The sequence below is a fragment of the Artemia franciscana genome, chromosome 3 (assembly GCF_032884065.1).
Source record: "Artemia franciscana chromosome 3, ASM3288406v1, whole genome shotgun sequence".
Classification (NCBI taxonomy): Eukaryota; Metazoa; Arthropoda; class Branchiopoda; order Anostraca; family Artemiidae; genus Artemia; species Artemia franciscana.
Window position 1 is genome coordinate 14,237,273 of NC_088865.1, and position 17,277 is coordinate 14,254,549.

A 17,277-nucleotide genomic window follows, 5' to 3' on the forward strand; every position below is an offset into this window, starting at 1 on the left:
TCGTTTTAAGTTTTAATGCTGCTCCTTACTTCCAGTTGAAAAAACTTATTCTTATTTATTTTTTCATTGTTCTGTTTGTAACTTGCAGCCCCTCCCACGTGGACTATGGGGGAGTAAGTCGTCCCCAAATACATAGTTATTTGGTTTTTCTGAATAAGATATATAACTATGCTGAATAAAATGGCTATCTCAGAATTTCGATTCGGTGACTTGGGGAAAAAATGAGCATGGGAGTGGGACTAGGTGCCCTCCAATTTTTTTGGTCACTTAGAAAGGGCACTGGAACTTTTAATTTCAATTAGAATGAGCCCTTTCACGAGATTCTAGGACCACTGGGTCGATAAGATCACCCCAGGAAAAAACAAAAAACAAGCTAAAAACAAACAAATAAACACGCATCCGTGATGTCTTGTGACAAAAAAGGAAAATTTCTACATTTTTGTTGATAGGAGCTTATAAATTTTATTGGAGGGTTCTCTGATACGCTAAATCTGATGGTGTGATTTTCGTTAAGATTATATGACTTTTAAGGGGTGTTTCTCCCTATTGTTTAAAATAAGGCAAATTTTCTCAGGCTCGTAACTTTTGATCGGTAAGTCTAAATTCAATGAAACTTATATATTCAAAATCATCAGAAAGGTTTTCTGATACGCTGAATCTGATGGTGTGATTTTCGTTAAGATTCTTTGGCTTTTAGGGGGGGGGGTTCCCCGTTTTCTAAAATAAGGCAAATTTTCTCAGGCTTTTAACTTTTGATGGGTAAAATTAAACTTGATAAAACTTGTATATTTAGCATCGGTGTAAAAATGCAATTATTTTGATGTAACTATTGTTATAAAAATTATGTTTTTTAGAGTTTCGGTTACTATTGAGCCGGGTCGCTCCATACTACAGTTCTGTACCGCGAACTGTTTGATGGAAAGAAGAAATAGGATTAATTTCAATCAAAAATATAGCCTACAATCAAACTTCATAGGGTTTAAATTCATCATACTTTTGCTACAGTTAAGTTTTAGTCATTATAAAACTGAAGGTCCATAAAGGCCGTAGGCTTCCATGAGTTAATAATTAAAAAACAAACAAACTGAAAGTAAGGAGCGAAATTAAAACTTAAAACGAACAGAAATTACTCCGTATATGAAAGCGGCTGTTCCCTCACCTCAACGGAAAATTGCCATCCCCAGAGAAATATCCTCTGGAAATTTCAATTCTAGCAAAACTTACCTGGGACAATTCCCCTTAACATCTCTACGCGTGAAATTGAATCGGTAAAGAGAAAGCAAAACATGTAAAGAAATTTCATATAAGAATTCTGGCAAATTCACCCAATAAAAAATCCTCCCAGCAGGAAATCCGTCCTCCCCTTCCCACCCAAGAAATGTATCCATACTTCCTAATAGAAATACTATATATACTAGACAAAATAGCTATCTCAAAATTTTGATTGGACGATTTTTGGAAAACTATGGCGTGGGAGGGGGCCTAGTTGTCTTCAAGTTTTTTTGGCTGCTTAAAAAGGGCATTAGAACTTTTTATTTCCGTTAGAATGATCTCTCTCTCGACGTTCTAGGTCACTGGGTCGATGGGTCGAATTGATCACCCCTGGGAAAAAAATAAATAAAAATAAACACGCACCCATGTTCTTTCTTCTGGCAAAAATTACAAAATTCCACATTTTTGCAGATATGAGCTTGAAACCTCTACAGTTGGGTTCTTTAATACGTTGAATCTGATGGCGAGCTTTTCATTAAAATTCAATGACTTCTAGGGTGGTCTTTCCTCCTTTTTTTCGAAAATCATACAAATTTTTTCAGGCTCTTAGCTTTCCATGGATAAGGCTAAATTTAACAAAACTTGGAATCAGCATAATAAGCCAATTCTTTTGATATATCTTTTGGTATCAAAATTCTGTTTTCTTTTAGAGTTTTGGTTACTATTGAACAAGGTAGCTCCTTACTTACAGTTCGTTATCACGAACTGTTTCTTTAAAAATTTGAACAAAAGCCAAACTTCACAGTACAGAGTTAGGAGCTAAAGAGAAGACACCCCCCTTCAAATAAAGAATAATCCGTTGAGAGAGATTTCAAATATGTTCCTTGCTTTCAGTTAAAAAGCTTATTTTTTTATTTAATTTCTAATTGTTTTCCAAATCATATCCAGGCCTAACCAAGATATAATTTGATGTACCGGTCCCTTAAATCCCCGGTTAATTTCTTTTAAAATGTGTAAATCAAGAAATGTACGTCGATTAGTACCGTCCTACGTTTAAATTTGCAATTTCAATTTTGGATAAAATGTGAATATACTTAAAAATTGGCGATGAGTAATAATTTTGGTGAAAAGTTTTTGTTAATATTACTACTAAAGAATTTCGTTTGGATTAAAAGGAGTATTATTGTTTGTACGGATGGAAATCCTGTGAGACTTTTGATCTTCTACATAACTGAAGCCATCACAACCTCTAAAATACAATTTTCTTATCGATAAATACATTACAAGCATTTGTTCAAATACATTGAAGTACTTCATATAAATAGAAAAAGAAAAATATTACCATTTAAAATTGCTGAAAACTAAGTTTCTAGCAGTATTTGCCATCCCAAAGAAATTTCCTGGCGGGACTGATGATGACCTGCCTTGCCTTTTCCACCTCTCTGTTGGTAGACACGGGAATGTAATATTTTAGCTGTATACAGAAACGTTTTAATTAATTCCTACTCACCCCTACCTCTTTCAACATTTATCAGAAGCCTCATGAAGAGTAACTAGTTTGTCAATTAAATGTACTTTTTTAGGAATCTACCCTACATTGATTCATTAACCTAAATATTGACTCATCCCCTCTCATTATAGCTGATACGCAATTATGCATCACCAAACGTAGCCTAAATTACAAATAAAGCGAATCAACTGGGTTGAATCCAGCACTGCCACCGTGTGGCATGACTTCTTTTGCAGCTGGTAAGCCTAAAATATAGTTATTGATACTTTGAAATCAATTAGCTTCTCAGAATTTTAAATTGATTGCAGATTCGTCCTCTTTGGGGTAAAGTCGTAGTTTGGTGCCCTAAAATGGTAGAAAACAAGACTTTCCTTGGTCCGATCTGTATGGTCACTTAAAAAAGGGCTTTAAATTTACGCTTGAATGAGCTCCCTCCCAATTATCTTGGACCTTTAGTTTGATACAAACACTCCTGGTAAACAAACAAAACAAAACAAACAAACATGCATCGATGATGTTTCTTCCAAAAAAAGAAGCGAAATTCCATACTTTGAAGATTGGAGCTTGAAACCTCTACGGTAGGGTTCTCTGATACGATGTATCTAATAAAGGGATTTTCAAAAAGATCACTTGCTTTTTGGGGATGTTTCTCCTTTTTTCAGGTCTTCTAGGATTTTTGGTTTTGGGTGGGTAACAATAAACTGAAAGAATTTTTTATATATTTAGAATCATTATAAAAAGCGAATACTGCCGGTGTAGCCATTGTCATTAGAATTGAATTTTTCATTTTGGTCACTATTTACTTCCAGTTATTTATCACAAACTATTTGATAAGATTCTCTTGTGACGAATTGCTTTTTGAATCTGTTCGTTTCAAACAGTTCGTGGTAACGAACTGTAGTAAGGAGCGACCCGGCTCAATAGTAACCAAAACTCTAAAAAATTGAATTTTGATATCAATAGCTACATCAAAAGAATTGCATTTTAATGCTGATTTTAAATATATAAGTTTCATCAAGTTTAGTCTTACCCATCAAAAGTTACGAGCCTGAGAAAATTTGCCTTATTTAGGAAAATAGGGGGAAACACCCCCAAAAGGTCGTAAGCTCTTAACGAAAATGACACCATCAGATTCAGCGTATCAGAGAACCCTACTGTAGAAGTTTCAAGCTCCTATCTACAAAAATGTGGAATTTTATATTTTTTGCTAGAAGACAAATCACGGGTGCGTGTTTATTTGTTTGTTTTTTTGTTTTTTTTCCCCAGGGGTCATCGTATCGACCAAGTGGTCCTAGAATGTCGAAAGAGGGCTCATTCTAACGGAAATGAAAAGTTCTAGTGCTCTTTTTAAGTGACCAAAAAATTGGAGGGCATCTAGGCCCAATCCCTGGGGGAGGGGCTGCAAGTTACAAACTTTGACCAGTGTTTACATATAGTAATGGTTATTGGGAAATGTACAGACGTTTTCAGGGGGATTTTATTTTGTTTGGGGGTGGGACTGAGGAGAGGGGGCTATGTTGGAGGATCTTTCCTTGGAAGAATCTGTCATGGGGGATGAAAAATTCAATGAAAAGGGCGCAGGATTCTCTAGCATTACTATAAGAAAACAATGAAAAATAAACATGAAAACGTTTTTTCAAATGAAAGGAAGAAATAGCATTGAAACTTAAAACGAACAGAGATTATTACGCATATGAGGGGTTCTAAAAATACTTTAGCATAAAGAGCGATGTATTTAGGAGGAGATAAATACCTTGCTCTTTATGCTAAAGTATTTTTAGTAATTTCAACTATTTATTCTCCGGCCTTTCTGATTAAGGGGTCATTCTTAAAGAATTGGGACAAAACTTACGATTTTGTGTAAAGAGCGAGGTATTAACGAGGGTACAAACCCCCTCGTATACATAATAAAAATATAAGGTTATGAAAGTTTGTTACGTAAGTTAATTCTTAAGTTACGTATATTTCTTACTAATAAAAACGTTCGTTAAAAATTAAAAGTTCTAGTTGCCTTTTTAAGTAACCAAAAAATTGGAGGGCAACTAGGCCTCCTTCTCCACCCCTTATTTCTCAAAATCGTCTGATCAAAACTAAGAGAAAGCCATTTAGCCAAAAAAAGACTTAATATACAAATTTCATTTTAATAATTTATGTGCGGAGAGCCAAAACCAAACATGCATTAATTCAAAAACGTTCAGAAATTAAATAAAAAAAAAACTAATTTTTTTAGCTGAAAGTAAGGAGCGACATTAAAACTTAAAACGAACAGAAATTACTCCGTATATGAAATGGGTCGTCCCCTCCGCAATCCCTTGCTCTTTACGCTAAAGTTTGACTCTTTGCCACAATTCTACTTTTTAAAACAATTAAAAGCTATAGCGTAAAGAGCGAGGGATTTCGGAGGGGACAACCCATTTCATATACGAAGTAATTTCTGTTCGTTTTAAGTTTTCATGTCGCTCCTTACTTTCAGCTAAAAAAATTAGTTTTTTTTTTATTTAATGTTTATTTAAAACGAACAGATTCATATATATATATATATATATATATATATATATATATATATATATATTCGCACATATTGACAATATTGTAAATGTCAATATATGTCATAATAGACAATATTGGCACAAGTCACTATTTACTTCCACTTATTTATCACATACTATTTGAAAAGATTCTATTGTAACGATTTTTTTTTTAATCTGTTCGTTTTATTTAGTTAAAACGAACAGATTCATATATATATATATATATATATATATATATATATATATATATATATATATATATATATATATATATATATATATATATATGTATATATATATATATATATATATATATATATATATATATATATATATATATATATATATATATATATATATATATATATATTGGAACATATTGGGGATATTGTAATTGTCAATATTTATCATAATATACAATATTGGCACAAGTCACTATTTACTTCCAGCTATTTATCACAAACTATTTGATAAGATTCTCCTGTGACAATTTTTTTTTGAATCTATTCGTTTTATTTAGTTAAAACAAACAGATTCATATATATATATATATATATATATATATATATATATATATATATATATATATATATATATATATATATATATATATATATATATATATATATATATATATATATATATATATATATATATATATATATATATATATATATATCGGCACATATTGACAATATTGCAATTCAATATATGTCATACTAGACAATATTGGCACAAGTCACTATTTACTTCCAGTTATTTATCACAAACTATTTGAAAAGATTCTCTTGTGACGATTTTTTTTTAATCTGTTCATTTTATTTATTTAGTTAATTACAAAAACAAGTTTTTTTAAATGAAAGTAAGGAGCAACATTAAAACTTAAAACGAACAGAAATTACTCCATATATGAAAGGGGCTTTTCCTCCTCAACGCGTCGCTCTTTACGCTGAAGTTTGACTCTTTCTCTTAACTCTACTTTTTAAAACAGCAAGAAACTTTAGCGTAAAGAGCGGGGCGTTGAGGAGGAAAAGCCCTTTTCATATACGGAGTAATTTCTGTTCGTTTTAAGTTTTAATGTTGCTCCTTACTTTCATTTAAAAAAAACTTTTTTTTTTAATTAATTTCTGGACGTCTTTGAATTAATGCATGTTTTGATCTTGGCTCTCCGCCCATAAATAATTAAAACTAAATTTGAATATTGATTAATTATAATTAATCGGAAGATTTTGAGAAAAAAGGAGCGAGGGAGAAGGCCTAGTTGCCCTCTAATTTTTTGATTGCTTAAAAAGGCAACTAGAACTTTTATTTTTTTACAAACGTTTTCATTGGTAAAAAATATACGTGACTTATGAATTAACTTACGTAACGAAGTTCTATATTCGTATGTTTTTATTGCATATATGAGGGGATTCAACCCTCGTCGATACCTCACTCTTTACACTAAAGCTTAAATTTTGTCCGAATTCCTTAAGAATGACCTCTGAATCACAAAGTCCTTAGAATAAAAAGTTCAAATTACTAAAAATACTTTAGCGTAAAGAGTGAGGTATAACTAGGAGGTAAACCCCTCATATGCGTAATAATTCTTGTTCATTTTAAGTTTTAGTGCTGCTCCTTACTTTCAGTAGAAAAAACTTTTCATATTTATTTTTTCATTGTTTTTTCAAATAATGCTAGAAAATCCTGCGCCCCCTTCTTTGAAATTCTGTTTCCCCATGAGAAGTTCCTCCGTGGAAATATCCTCCCACGTAACCCACCCTCAACTCTCTCCCCTAAACTCAAAAAATTCACCTGAAAACGTCTGTACACTTCCCAGTAACCATTGCTATGAGTAAACACAGGTCAAAGTTTGTAACTTGCAGCCCCTCCAACGGGGACTGCGGGGGAGTAAGTCGTCCCTAAAGACATAGTTATTAGGTTTCACGACTATGGTGAATAAAATGGCTATCTCAGAATTTTGATCCGGGGACTTTTGGGAAAATTTGAGCGTGGGAGGGGTCTAGGTGCCCTCCAATTTTTTTGGTCACTTAGTCACTTTAGAAAAAGGGCACTAGAACTTTTAATTTCCATTAGAATGAGCCTTCTTGCGACATTCTAGGACCACTTAGTCGATACGATCACCCCTGAAAAAAAAAATACAAAAAAAAACAAAAAAAAACAAATAAACACGCATCCGTGATCTGTCTTCTGGCAAAAAATGCGAAATTCCACATTTTTGTAGATAGGAGCTTGAAACTTCTACAGTCAGGTTTTCTGATAAGGTAAATCTGATGGTGTGATTTTCGTTAAGATTGTATGGCTTTTAGAGGGTGTTTCCCCCTATTTTCTAAAATGAGGCTAATTTTCTCAGGCTCGTAACTTTTGATGGGTAAGACTAAACTTGATGAAACTTATATATTTAAAATCAGCATTAAAATGTGGTTCTTTTTGTGTAACTATTGGTATAAAATTTTTTTATCTATTTTTTAGAGTTTTGGTTACTATTGAGCCGGGTCGCTCCTTACTACAGTTCGTTACCACGAACTGTTTGAAAACGAACATATTCATATATTTATTTGACGATGTTGTAATTGTCAATAGACATAATAAAGACAATTGTCATAATAGACAATATTGGTACAAGTCTCTGTTTACTTCCAGCTATTTATCACAAACTATTTGATAAGATTTTCTTGTGATGATTTTTTTTAGTCTGTTCGTTTTATTTAGTTAAAAAGGGCAATAAAAAGAAAAAAGGGTCAATTTGACAGCTGTATAGTAAGTTTATTTTTTTTTTCTTTTGCTATTCTATTTTTATTTAATGTCTGAATATATAAGGGATTTAAGTTCAAGGGGGAGAATTGTCCTCTTATGAAAGAGATACATTTTACATGACAGTTATAACATCGAAACGTGGTATTCTAAGGCTAAGGCTTAAAAAATGCATAAAGGCATGTCTAAATCTATTATAAACTTCGGAAGCAATATTTCTTTCTGTAATTTTGGTTTGAGTTTGGTTTTCTTTTAAGCTTAAATACAGAACAGTCATATATATTCTTGATTAAATAAATTGATCTCTTTGCCAGGAATCCTTGTCGTTTACAATTCACTGTATTTTGTTTCATTTTGCATGCAAATTAATTGCTCTTTTTTTAGAGTTTTTTTCCCTAAAAGCATTTAAAAATAAACTTATACCTACAAAAAAATATCCTGAAATATATTCCCTTTCACCCAGCCTCCACTGATATTTTGGCGTCTGCCCCCCCCCCCCCTGTAAAATTTTCTGCCTGCGCCCTTGATATAATATAATTAAATGTGTAATCAAATATATAATTTAATTAAATATAAATATTTAATATATAGAGGCGGCTAGTTTAGGTTAGTTATTTAATATAATGCGTTATGGGCGGGCTGCTTTCTATAATTCTCTGTTGTATTTTCCATAATTTTTCTTTACTAAAGTATTATATTTTCATTATATATTGGTATTTTTCATTAGGATTAAACTCACTTTACTTCTTGGGTGTGATCGCTATAACACGTAAGTACCCAAATGGTAATTATACGAATGGTAATAACAAATGATAATTATTAGATATAATAGCCTAATTTTACCATTTTCAGGCTTTTGACATGCTTCAAGAGGCTGGCTTCAGCTGCGTGGCCTCCTGTGGCTCCGGTACAGCATCGATTGGACCCAATGATCTTAAACCTGGTATGGACTCTGAAGAAAATCGATGGAATCACTACAACGAATTTGTCTTCGTAAGAAATTAAAGACTTGGTACGCAGCTCAATTCTCTTTATTCCATATAGGAGATTTAAGATGGATCCCAAAAAGATCTGCATCTGATTATAATTTGAATTTATTTTTTAGCCTAATGTTTTTCTATTTAGACACTGTGTGGATACATGCGAATGAATTTATATCAGGGCTAGAGAAGACTCTTCACAATGATAGAAAAACAATTGCAACTATATTAAACTATAATAATTAAGGAAACATCACAAAACATGATCTTTCGGGTAGTGGCCACACTCTGAGGCCTTTGGTGTACGTTAAAGTGTGTAACTTGAAAAACCAAAGACATTAAAAATGAAGTTCGATTCTTCAGATGAGTCAAGTGGAATTTTTTTAAACCAGTTACATCTAAATTATTAAAAAACAATCATAAACTTATTTTTTACTGAAAAGACCTTTATATGCTGTTAAGTGATTTTGACAATTAGCTGGGACCAAGTTTGAAAAATCAGTAGAAAATAAGTTAATCATCTCAAGCCAATTGCGTAAACAGGAAATAATGTGTGGTTAACATTCTGGGGATAAAAAATTCATATCTACAAGCGAAAAGTATCGTCAAGTTTACGGAATTATTTTCTGCTTATTTTGTTTTGTTTCATGGTTCAGCATGGCAACACTGTCCACAGAAACTTTACCAAGAGATTTTTATCTAATTATCCTTGTAACAACAAAAAGAAAATTCATAGAAAATGCCGGTTTTCAGGTGCGAATAGACCTAAGATGGAGCCAGGGGGCAAACGATGGTTTTGTTTTGATGTCCTAGGTGTTTAAACATATTATTCCATTATCATATTATCATTCTAATTTCACAAGGGAATAAAACTACAGAATTCAATTAATAGAACTTGATAAAACGTTAGAATTCTTAAACGTCCGAATGTAAAATAAAAGTTTTCTGCAGAACTTAAAAACTAAGCTGTTTGTTTCTTATCCATAAGACTACTACGTTTGTAGAATTGAAGTTTTATATAAACATTCTCACTACAATTATTGCAATTCTTACTATTCATCTATTTTTTTCATGCTTTATTCATCTTGAAGGTTACTGTTAAAAGTTTATCCTAATATTTAATTTACCTCAGTTATTTCTATAACCATTTTATAAGGAAAAAAAAATATTTCCGTTTCTACCTATATTGCGTGATGCAACTAAATACGATTTTTATATTCGGCTTGCATGATAGAAATCCCGGTGTAGCGAACAATCTTTTAGTGGCTGATTATTGACTATTATTGATTATCAAGCCTACTGTACTTTACTATACCACAAAAAGATCAATATATCAAGATAGGTTTACTTATAGTGTGAAGAGGGAAGAGAGGGGGAAGAACTCACATTACCCCTCTGGGCTGAAAAACTACCCATGCCTTTAGTCATTACTCGGAAATCTACATTATGAAAAGTTTCAACTTGAGCCAAGAGGTCTAGTCTACGCTATGGATAAGAAGGAATATCGGTGTAGAATACTTAGGTGTATTCTGGTGTAATACTCAAAATTTATCTTCTGAGAAGTTTCAGTTCAGGCTAGAAAAGTCTATGCTGTTGATAGAGTGGATTTCATTATAGGTTACTTAAGAGGTATTAAGAGGACAAGGGGATGAACCCCCTCATATATGTAATAATTTCTATCCGTTTTAAGTTTTAATGTTGCTCCTTACTTTCAGTTGAATTTTTTCAAATATTTAATTTCTAAATGTTTTTAAAATAATGCTAGGAAATCTGGCGCCCCTTCATGGAAAGTTTCCATCCTCCATGGACAGATCCTATCACTTATTAGTCCGATTAGGTCCAAGGCTTTATTTTGTGAGTAATCATAGTTTTCGGCCAAAAGGTCTCATTAGATATTAACTGGAATTCAGCTGAGATTTTTAATTAAAAAACAGTGGTGTCATGCATTTTAACTTCGGAGCAGGGTTACCATATTTATTCCTAAAATGTATTTGGGGAGTAAACTACAACAAAAAAGAAACAAGTTTTATAGCAGCCAAAAGTGTTTTGTTTTAGATTAATTGCAAGTTGACAGAGCTCAGCCCTATCCTGAGAATTTAAAATTGGTAACAAAACTTCATTTGAAAAATTTATTTACTTTTCAAAACTTTTCAAAAAAATTGTCAAAAAATTCAAAAGCCATCGAATGAAAAAAAATTTACTGAGAATAAAACATTAAGAAAAATGAAAATTATTGGTATTTTCCAGATTTTCATTGAATGTTAGGGATTAGAACCAGGTCGGTTCACCCGCTTTTAACTTGGCTATGAACCTCAAATTAATTAGCTCTAATTCCGTCTTTAGAAACTAAAACTTGACACTTGCGAAAAGTGTGATTACAATTCTCAGATTCGTTGGATATTTGGCATAAGAATCAGGTCGATTCGCCGTAAAGAACAAGAGCATATTTTATATATTTTTTCTTACGATCAAAATGTAATAGTAATCAAACACAATTTGCATTATTATATCTTTAAAACATCAACGGTATCTTTCTAGCATCTAAAAGTATCTAACAAATAAACAAAGAAATAAGAAAAAGTTCAAACGCAATATCTTTGAATCAAGACAGCACCAAATAAGCATTTTTGGCCTAAATTTGTTGTAGAGGAATACTATCAAATATAATGGTGATTCTTCCAATAATATTTAACAGTTGTAAATCTGTGCTACGATTATATTAGTGATTTTGGGAATGAAATTAAATTCAATGCTATTTACACTGGCTTATATATCTTGTTGACATTTGCAAAATCTGAAGCTACAATGTACCGTGAATACCAGCCGAGTGGTGGGTAGGTTGGATGCTTAGATCCATTAGAAGATAAATATTCAAAAATCACCAAACTGTGCTATGTTTGAAAAAAAAAGCTTAAAACGTAACTTTTTTTCAACCATTTTAACTGATATTGTATCAAATTCAAAACAAATAACATCTGGGTACTTGTCAGTTGCTGGAAACACACTCAAGAATTACCGTGTGCACGGTAATGTAAGACAAAAGCCGGTTTCCCTAATGGTTAATCCTTATGAAATATACCAAACGTGATGAACCTAGACCGCCAGTACTCTAATACAAAAACTCCCAATAATATTTTGTAATGCGATAGTGTAAAGTCACGTTGTGTCCATTGACGCACTGCTTTTTTTTTTAACCCCTTATCCTGGAAAAACTGAATTGCCTTGAATTGAATTGAATCTTCTTCAGTCTCTGGCTTTGGAAAATCCCAAATCTTCATTTCAACACTCATGGTTAGACCTTATCCTTTATCACTCTACTGTACACTGAAAACTGATTACAGGAATCCAACTGAAAGTTAAAGGATAACTGAAAACTAAAATCCTAGTTTAGATACTTTTTGCTATTTTGGGAAGGGGTTAGGGTAGGAAAATAAAACTTTTAGGGACGGACCTACAGACAAAATTATATCCTGGGAAGGAATTTTGAGATACCTACCTCCCCTACTTCTACTCTAAAAGATACTGATCTTACATGACCTTTAGAAATCTTTGTATAATAAAATGAAACCTGGCAAAATAGATATCCTGCTTATATGAAGCACGAGAAAACTATTTTCAGCTTCACAACTTTGCTCAATCTCAATTTATGCAGTTTCCAAGATCTGCAAGTACATTTCCTAAAATTAGAAAGAAAAAATTATTGATATGGCTTAGATTTCTACTTGAATAGCAGAAAATATATTTTCAAAACTAAACCTAGAGATAAAGAAACTGAAAATGAAGGTTATGTTGTTTCGTAAAAATTCAAATAAGTCCAAGCATTATTGTGAAAACAAAATTCAAGTAGGCAAATTTCTAAGACTTAGAAATTAGGAGAGGTTAAAGTGATTAAAAATCAGCTTATAAAATAGCTTGGCAATACCCTCCCAGAGTATGTTTTTGGCCCTGGATTTATCGTGGAAAGTTTCAAATAGTTCGTGGTAACGACTCGGCTCAATAGTAACCAAAACTCCAAATAATGGGATTTTGATATTAATAGTGACATTAAAAGAATCGCATTTTAATGCTGATTTTAAATATATAAGTTTCATCAAGTTTAGTCTTACCCATCAAAATTTACGAGCCTGAGAAAATTTGCTCTGTTTTAGAAAATAACGAAAACACCCCCTAAAAGTCATAGAATCTTAACAAAAAGCACACCGTCAGATTAAGCGTATCAGAGAACCCTACTGTACAATGTTTCAAGCTCCTATCTACAAAAATGTAGAGTTTCGTATTTTTTGCCAGAAAACAAATCCCCGATGCGTGTTTATTTGTTTTTTTTTCTTTTTCCCAAGGGTGATCGTATCGACCCAGTGGTCCTAGAATTTTGCGAGAGTGCTCATTCTAACGGAAACGAAAAGTTCTAGTGCCCTTTAACTGACCAAAAGATTCGAGGGCACCTAGACCCCCTCCCACGCTCATTTTTTTTCCCAAAGTCGTCGGATAAAAATTCTGAGATGGCCATTTTATTCAGCATAGTCGAAAAACCTTATAACTATGTCTTTGGGGACGACTTACTTCCCCAAAATCCCCGTGGGAGGGGCTGCAATTTACAAACTTTGACCATTGTTTGCATATAGTAATGGTTATTGGGAAGTGTACAGACGTTTTCAGGGGGATTTTTTGGTTGGGAGGATGGGTTGAGAAGAGGGGGTTATGCAGGGGAAACTTTTCACGGAGGAATTTGACACGGGGGAAGAAGATTTCCATGAAGGGGGCGCAGCATCTTCTAGCATTATTTAAAAAAAAACAATGAAAAAATAAATGTGAAAAAGTTTTTTCAACTGAAAGTAAGGAGTAGCATTAAAACTTAAAACAAACAGAAAATATTACGCATATAAGGGGTTTACCTCCTCCTAATACCTCAATCTTTGCGCTAATGCATTTTTAGTAATTTCAACTACTTATTCTACGGCCTTTGTGATTCAGGGGACAAAATTTATGCTTTGGTGTAAAAAAAACGAGGTGTTGACGAGTGGGCGAACCCTCTCATATACGTAATAAAAACATACGAATATAGAAGTTTGTTACGTAAGCTAATTCGTAAGTTACGTATATCTTTAACTAATGAAAACGTTCTTAAGAAACTAAAAGTTCTAGTTGCCTTTTTAAGTACCCAAAACATTGGAGGGTAACTGGGCCCCCTCCCTCTCCTTTTTCTCAAAATCATTTGATCAAAACTATGGGAAAGCCATTTAGCCAAACAAATAAATATGCAAATTTCGCTTTAATTATTTATCTGGGAAGAGCCGAAATCAAAACATGGATTAACTAAAAAACGTTCAGAAATTAAATAAAAAAACAATTTTTTTAGCTGAAAGTAAGGAGGGACATTAAAACTTAAAACAGACAGAAATTACCCCGTATATATAAAAGAGGCTGTTTCCTCTTCAACTCCCTGCTCTTTACGCTAAAGTTTTTACTGTTTTAAAAAGTAGAGTTGCGAAAAAGAGTCAAACTTTAGCGCAAAGAGCAAGGGCGTTGAAGAGGGAACAGCTCCTTTTATATACGGGGTAATTTCTGTCCGTTTTAAGTTTTAATATCGCTCCTTACTTTCAGCTAAAAAAAACTTTTTTTTAATTTAATCATTATCCTAATCTAACCCCTTTCCAAGATAGCCAAAAGTAGCTAAACTAGAATTTTATCGATTCTATCTATTGTTTTCTATTGACTTAGTCAAGTTTTCTTCTGAATGACTTATGTTCGCTTCAGATACTTCTCTATTTCAGGGATGCGGAGACACAGAAGAATTAGAAGTATGTGTGTACCTCCACATTAGCTATAGTGGTAGACTCGTAGAAGATGCTTTTTCTTCCATTGTTTTTAATGAACTTCCATTATTTGTAGTTGATCTAATTGTGACTTTTAATTACATGCCATTATAATATTGATAATTGTAAGCGCATTTTGTGAAGGAATATTTATGTAACTTGTTTGGTTCTATATTAGCAATATATAGACAGATTGTGAGCATTGTTGGAAAGTGTCGATGAAACTTAATTGCAACAAAAAGCAGGAATTATTAGTTTATGTGATTCTGCCTCAGGGCAATTTCACTAGAAAACATATTAAAAAGTTAAAAGCTTATTATGAAGATACAGCTTATTAACCAATAGTTTTAATCACTAATATTCTGTCACGAAAATAGTGAAATTATTCATCGCCAATATTTTATACATAACAGTCGATTTTTTGCCAGTTTCGATTGAACAGCTATACTCAAAACACGACAGTCTTGGGTAAAAAAATAATATAAACAAAATTTAATGTAAAAAGCTGTATGAATGGCTTTAAAGGGAGGAGAGGTGGGAATGAGCTCCGAACACGGCCCCGGAGTACTTGCCGATTCACGTCTGGCTTGTTCTTCTATGACTTGACCCTTGGCGGCATGCATTTAGCAGTTATAGTTGGAATGAATTTAAATATTGTTTGTAGCGACAGCAAAAATTTGTGATTATCACTTTTCGTCGTGATTTTTGCCAATATTCTAAGGCCATACAGTCAATTTTTTGCCAGTTGGAATAAACAGCTATGCTCAAAACACGACAGTCTTGGATAAAAAATCTATGGAAAAAAATTAAAACAGAATTCTATCTTCTATTTACGTTTTCATCTTGTATTTTATGTTCTCTTATAGGCCATAGTAAAAAATTCCAACTTCTGTTTACATTTGCACTTATGTTTTAGGCTTTCTTATAGGCCATAATAACCTAACAAAACAAAAGCAAAAAATTGTGCCGTCCGGCTTATTAATCTTTTGGGGTTCAGGACACTAACAATCATGAATCGTCTAATAAACCACACACAACGCTATTGATGCTTTCGATAAGAATTTTAAAAATTTTTGGAAGGATTTAGATCCCTTCAACCCTCGTCTTGGCGAAGTCTCTGAATTATGCGGCAAACAGACAGTTTTGGTAATAATTACTAGGCTATATATTTATTTGTCAGTTTTGGGAGCTATTTTAAGACTTCTAATTCATTCAAAAGGTATATAAAGTTTCTGCTCAAGATTGCGCCAATAAAATGCTTCGGAAAGCTAAAATCATAAGAAATTGAATATAAAAAAACCTGTTCTGTTCCTGTTTCCACTTGTAATTTAAAGACAACAGACTTCCGATACTGAGCCCAAGGGATATCCATCATATGAAATATTTTCTATATACCTCAACACAGATTTTATTTTTTGGCAAAAATGATTCTATAGCTTTCAATAGGAAAGAACAGGAGAGATAGGGTGAGCTGAAAGTATTATTGCTGCAACAATAGTTGCAATCTAGGGAAAAGCGACCTATGGCCCATAATAGTAGAAATTCATGGTGTGTCTCTTTTCATTTTTTTCTTCGGGAGTGATCATGTCAAATTAGTAGTTGCAGAATATCGGAAGAGGGCTCATTTGAACAGAATTGTCAACAAAAGAGAACAATTGCCGCGAAAAAGATAAAAAAAAATCAATTGTCGGTGAACGTCATAGAAGCGTGTAATTGTACGCATAGCATTATTGCTTAACTCTATGGAAGTCTTAAGGAATTTGGAATCTGTGAAGAGGTCTATAGAGGATGGTTCTAAATGTCCTCAACGTCTGTTGGCATTAGGAGAGACGCTTTCTATTTGTAGCATTATTAATGCGTTTTCAAGAGCTTTGAAAGTGGACCATGTGTTGTATGCTTTGATTTTGTTGTTTGTGTCTAGATAGGAATAAATTGTTACATTTATGCCGTTTCCTTAAGTTTATTACCAAACGGAAGATATCTAGAAATCACAATGAAGAGCATAGAAGAATCGAGCGAATAAATAGTAATATAAGAGAAGTATTATATATCATGAAAAGAGAAATCGCCAATGCAACAGCACAAACACACACAAAAAAAGAGAGACAGAAGGAGAAAAGGAAGACTGTTTTCCTAAATTAGTGATTAATATAGACCAGCACTTGAATGAGGCCTTAACCCTACTCATCCATACAATCTCTTAGGTCAAACAGCATAGCCATACACAATCAACCATAAAGAATAATCCATGGACAGGCAGTCATGTCGTCAATAAGTATAAGTCGTCATTTACCAAACAATAGAAAAAATAATATAGACAAATAATTCAGAGGCAACACCCAACATAAGGGCTCATCAGGAGAATACACTGGCCTATATAGGGTTTCGCCACTTTAAATTCTCTACCCAGCACAGTGTTATGGCTACCACAGAATATCCATGGCATCCCCGTGTCAGGTATCACCCCCAAAATACAT

The 17,277-nt window shown here is 32.9% G+C and overlaps 1 protein-coding gene across 1 annotated transcript in view; it reads left to right on the forward strand.

Annotated features, from left to right (window-relative positions):
* LOC136024919 (BTB/POZ domain-containing protein KCTD16-like) overlaps positions 1-16,744 on the forward strand; it is a 43,596-nt gene extending 26,852 nt beyond the window's left edge. The window contains exons 2-3 of the mRNA XM_065700499.1: positions 8,860-9,019; positions 14,759-16,744. Of these exons, the coding sequence (XP_065556571.1) occupies positions 8,860-9,012 (153 nt within the window). The 3' untranslated portion in view covers positions 9,013-9,019; positions 14,759-16,744. The remainder of the gene's footprint in view (positions 1-8,859; positions 9,020-14,758) is intronic.
* Positions 16,745-17,277: the final 533 nt, after the last annotated feature.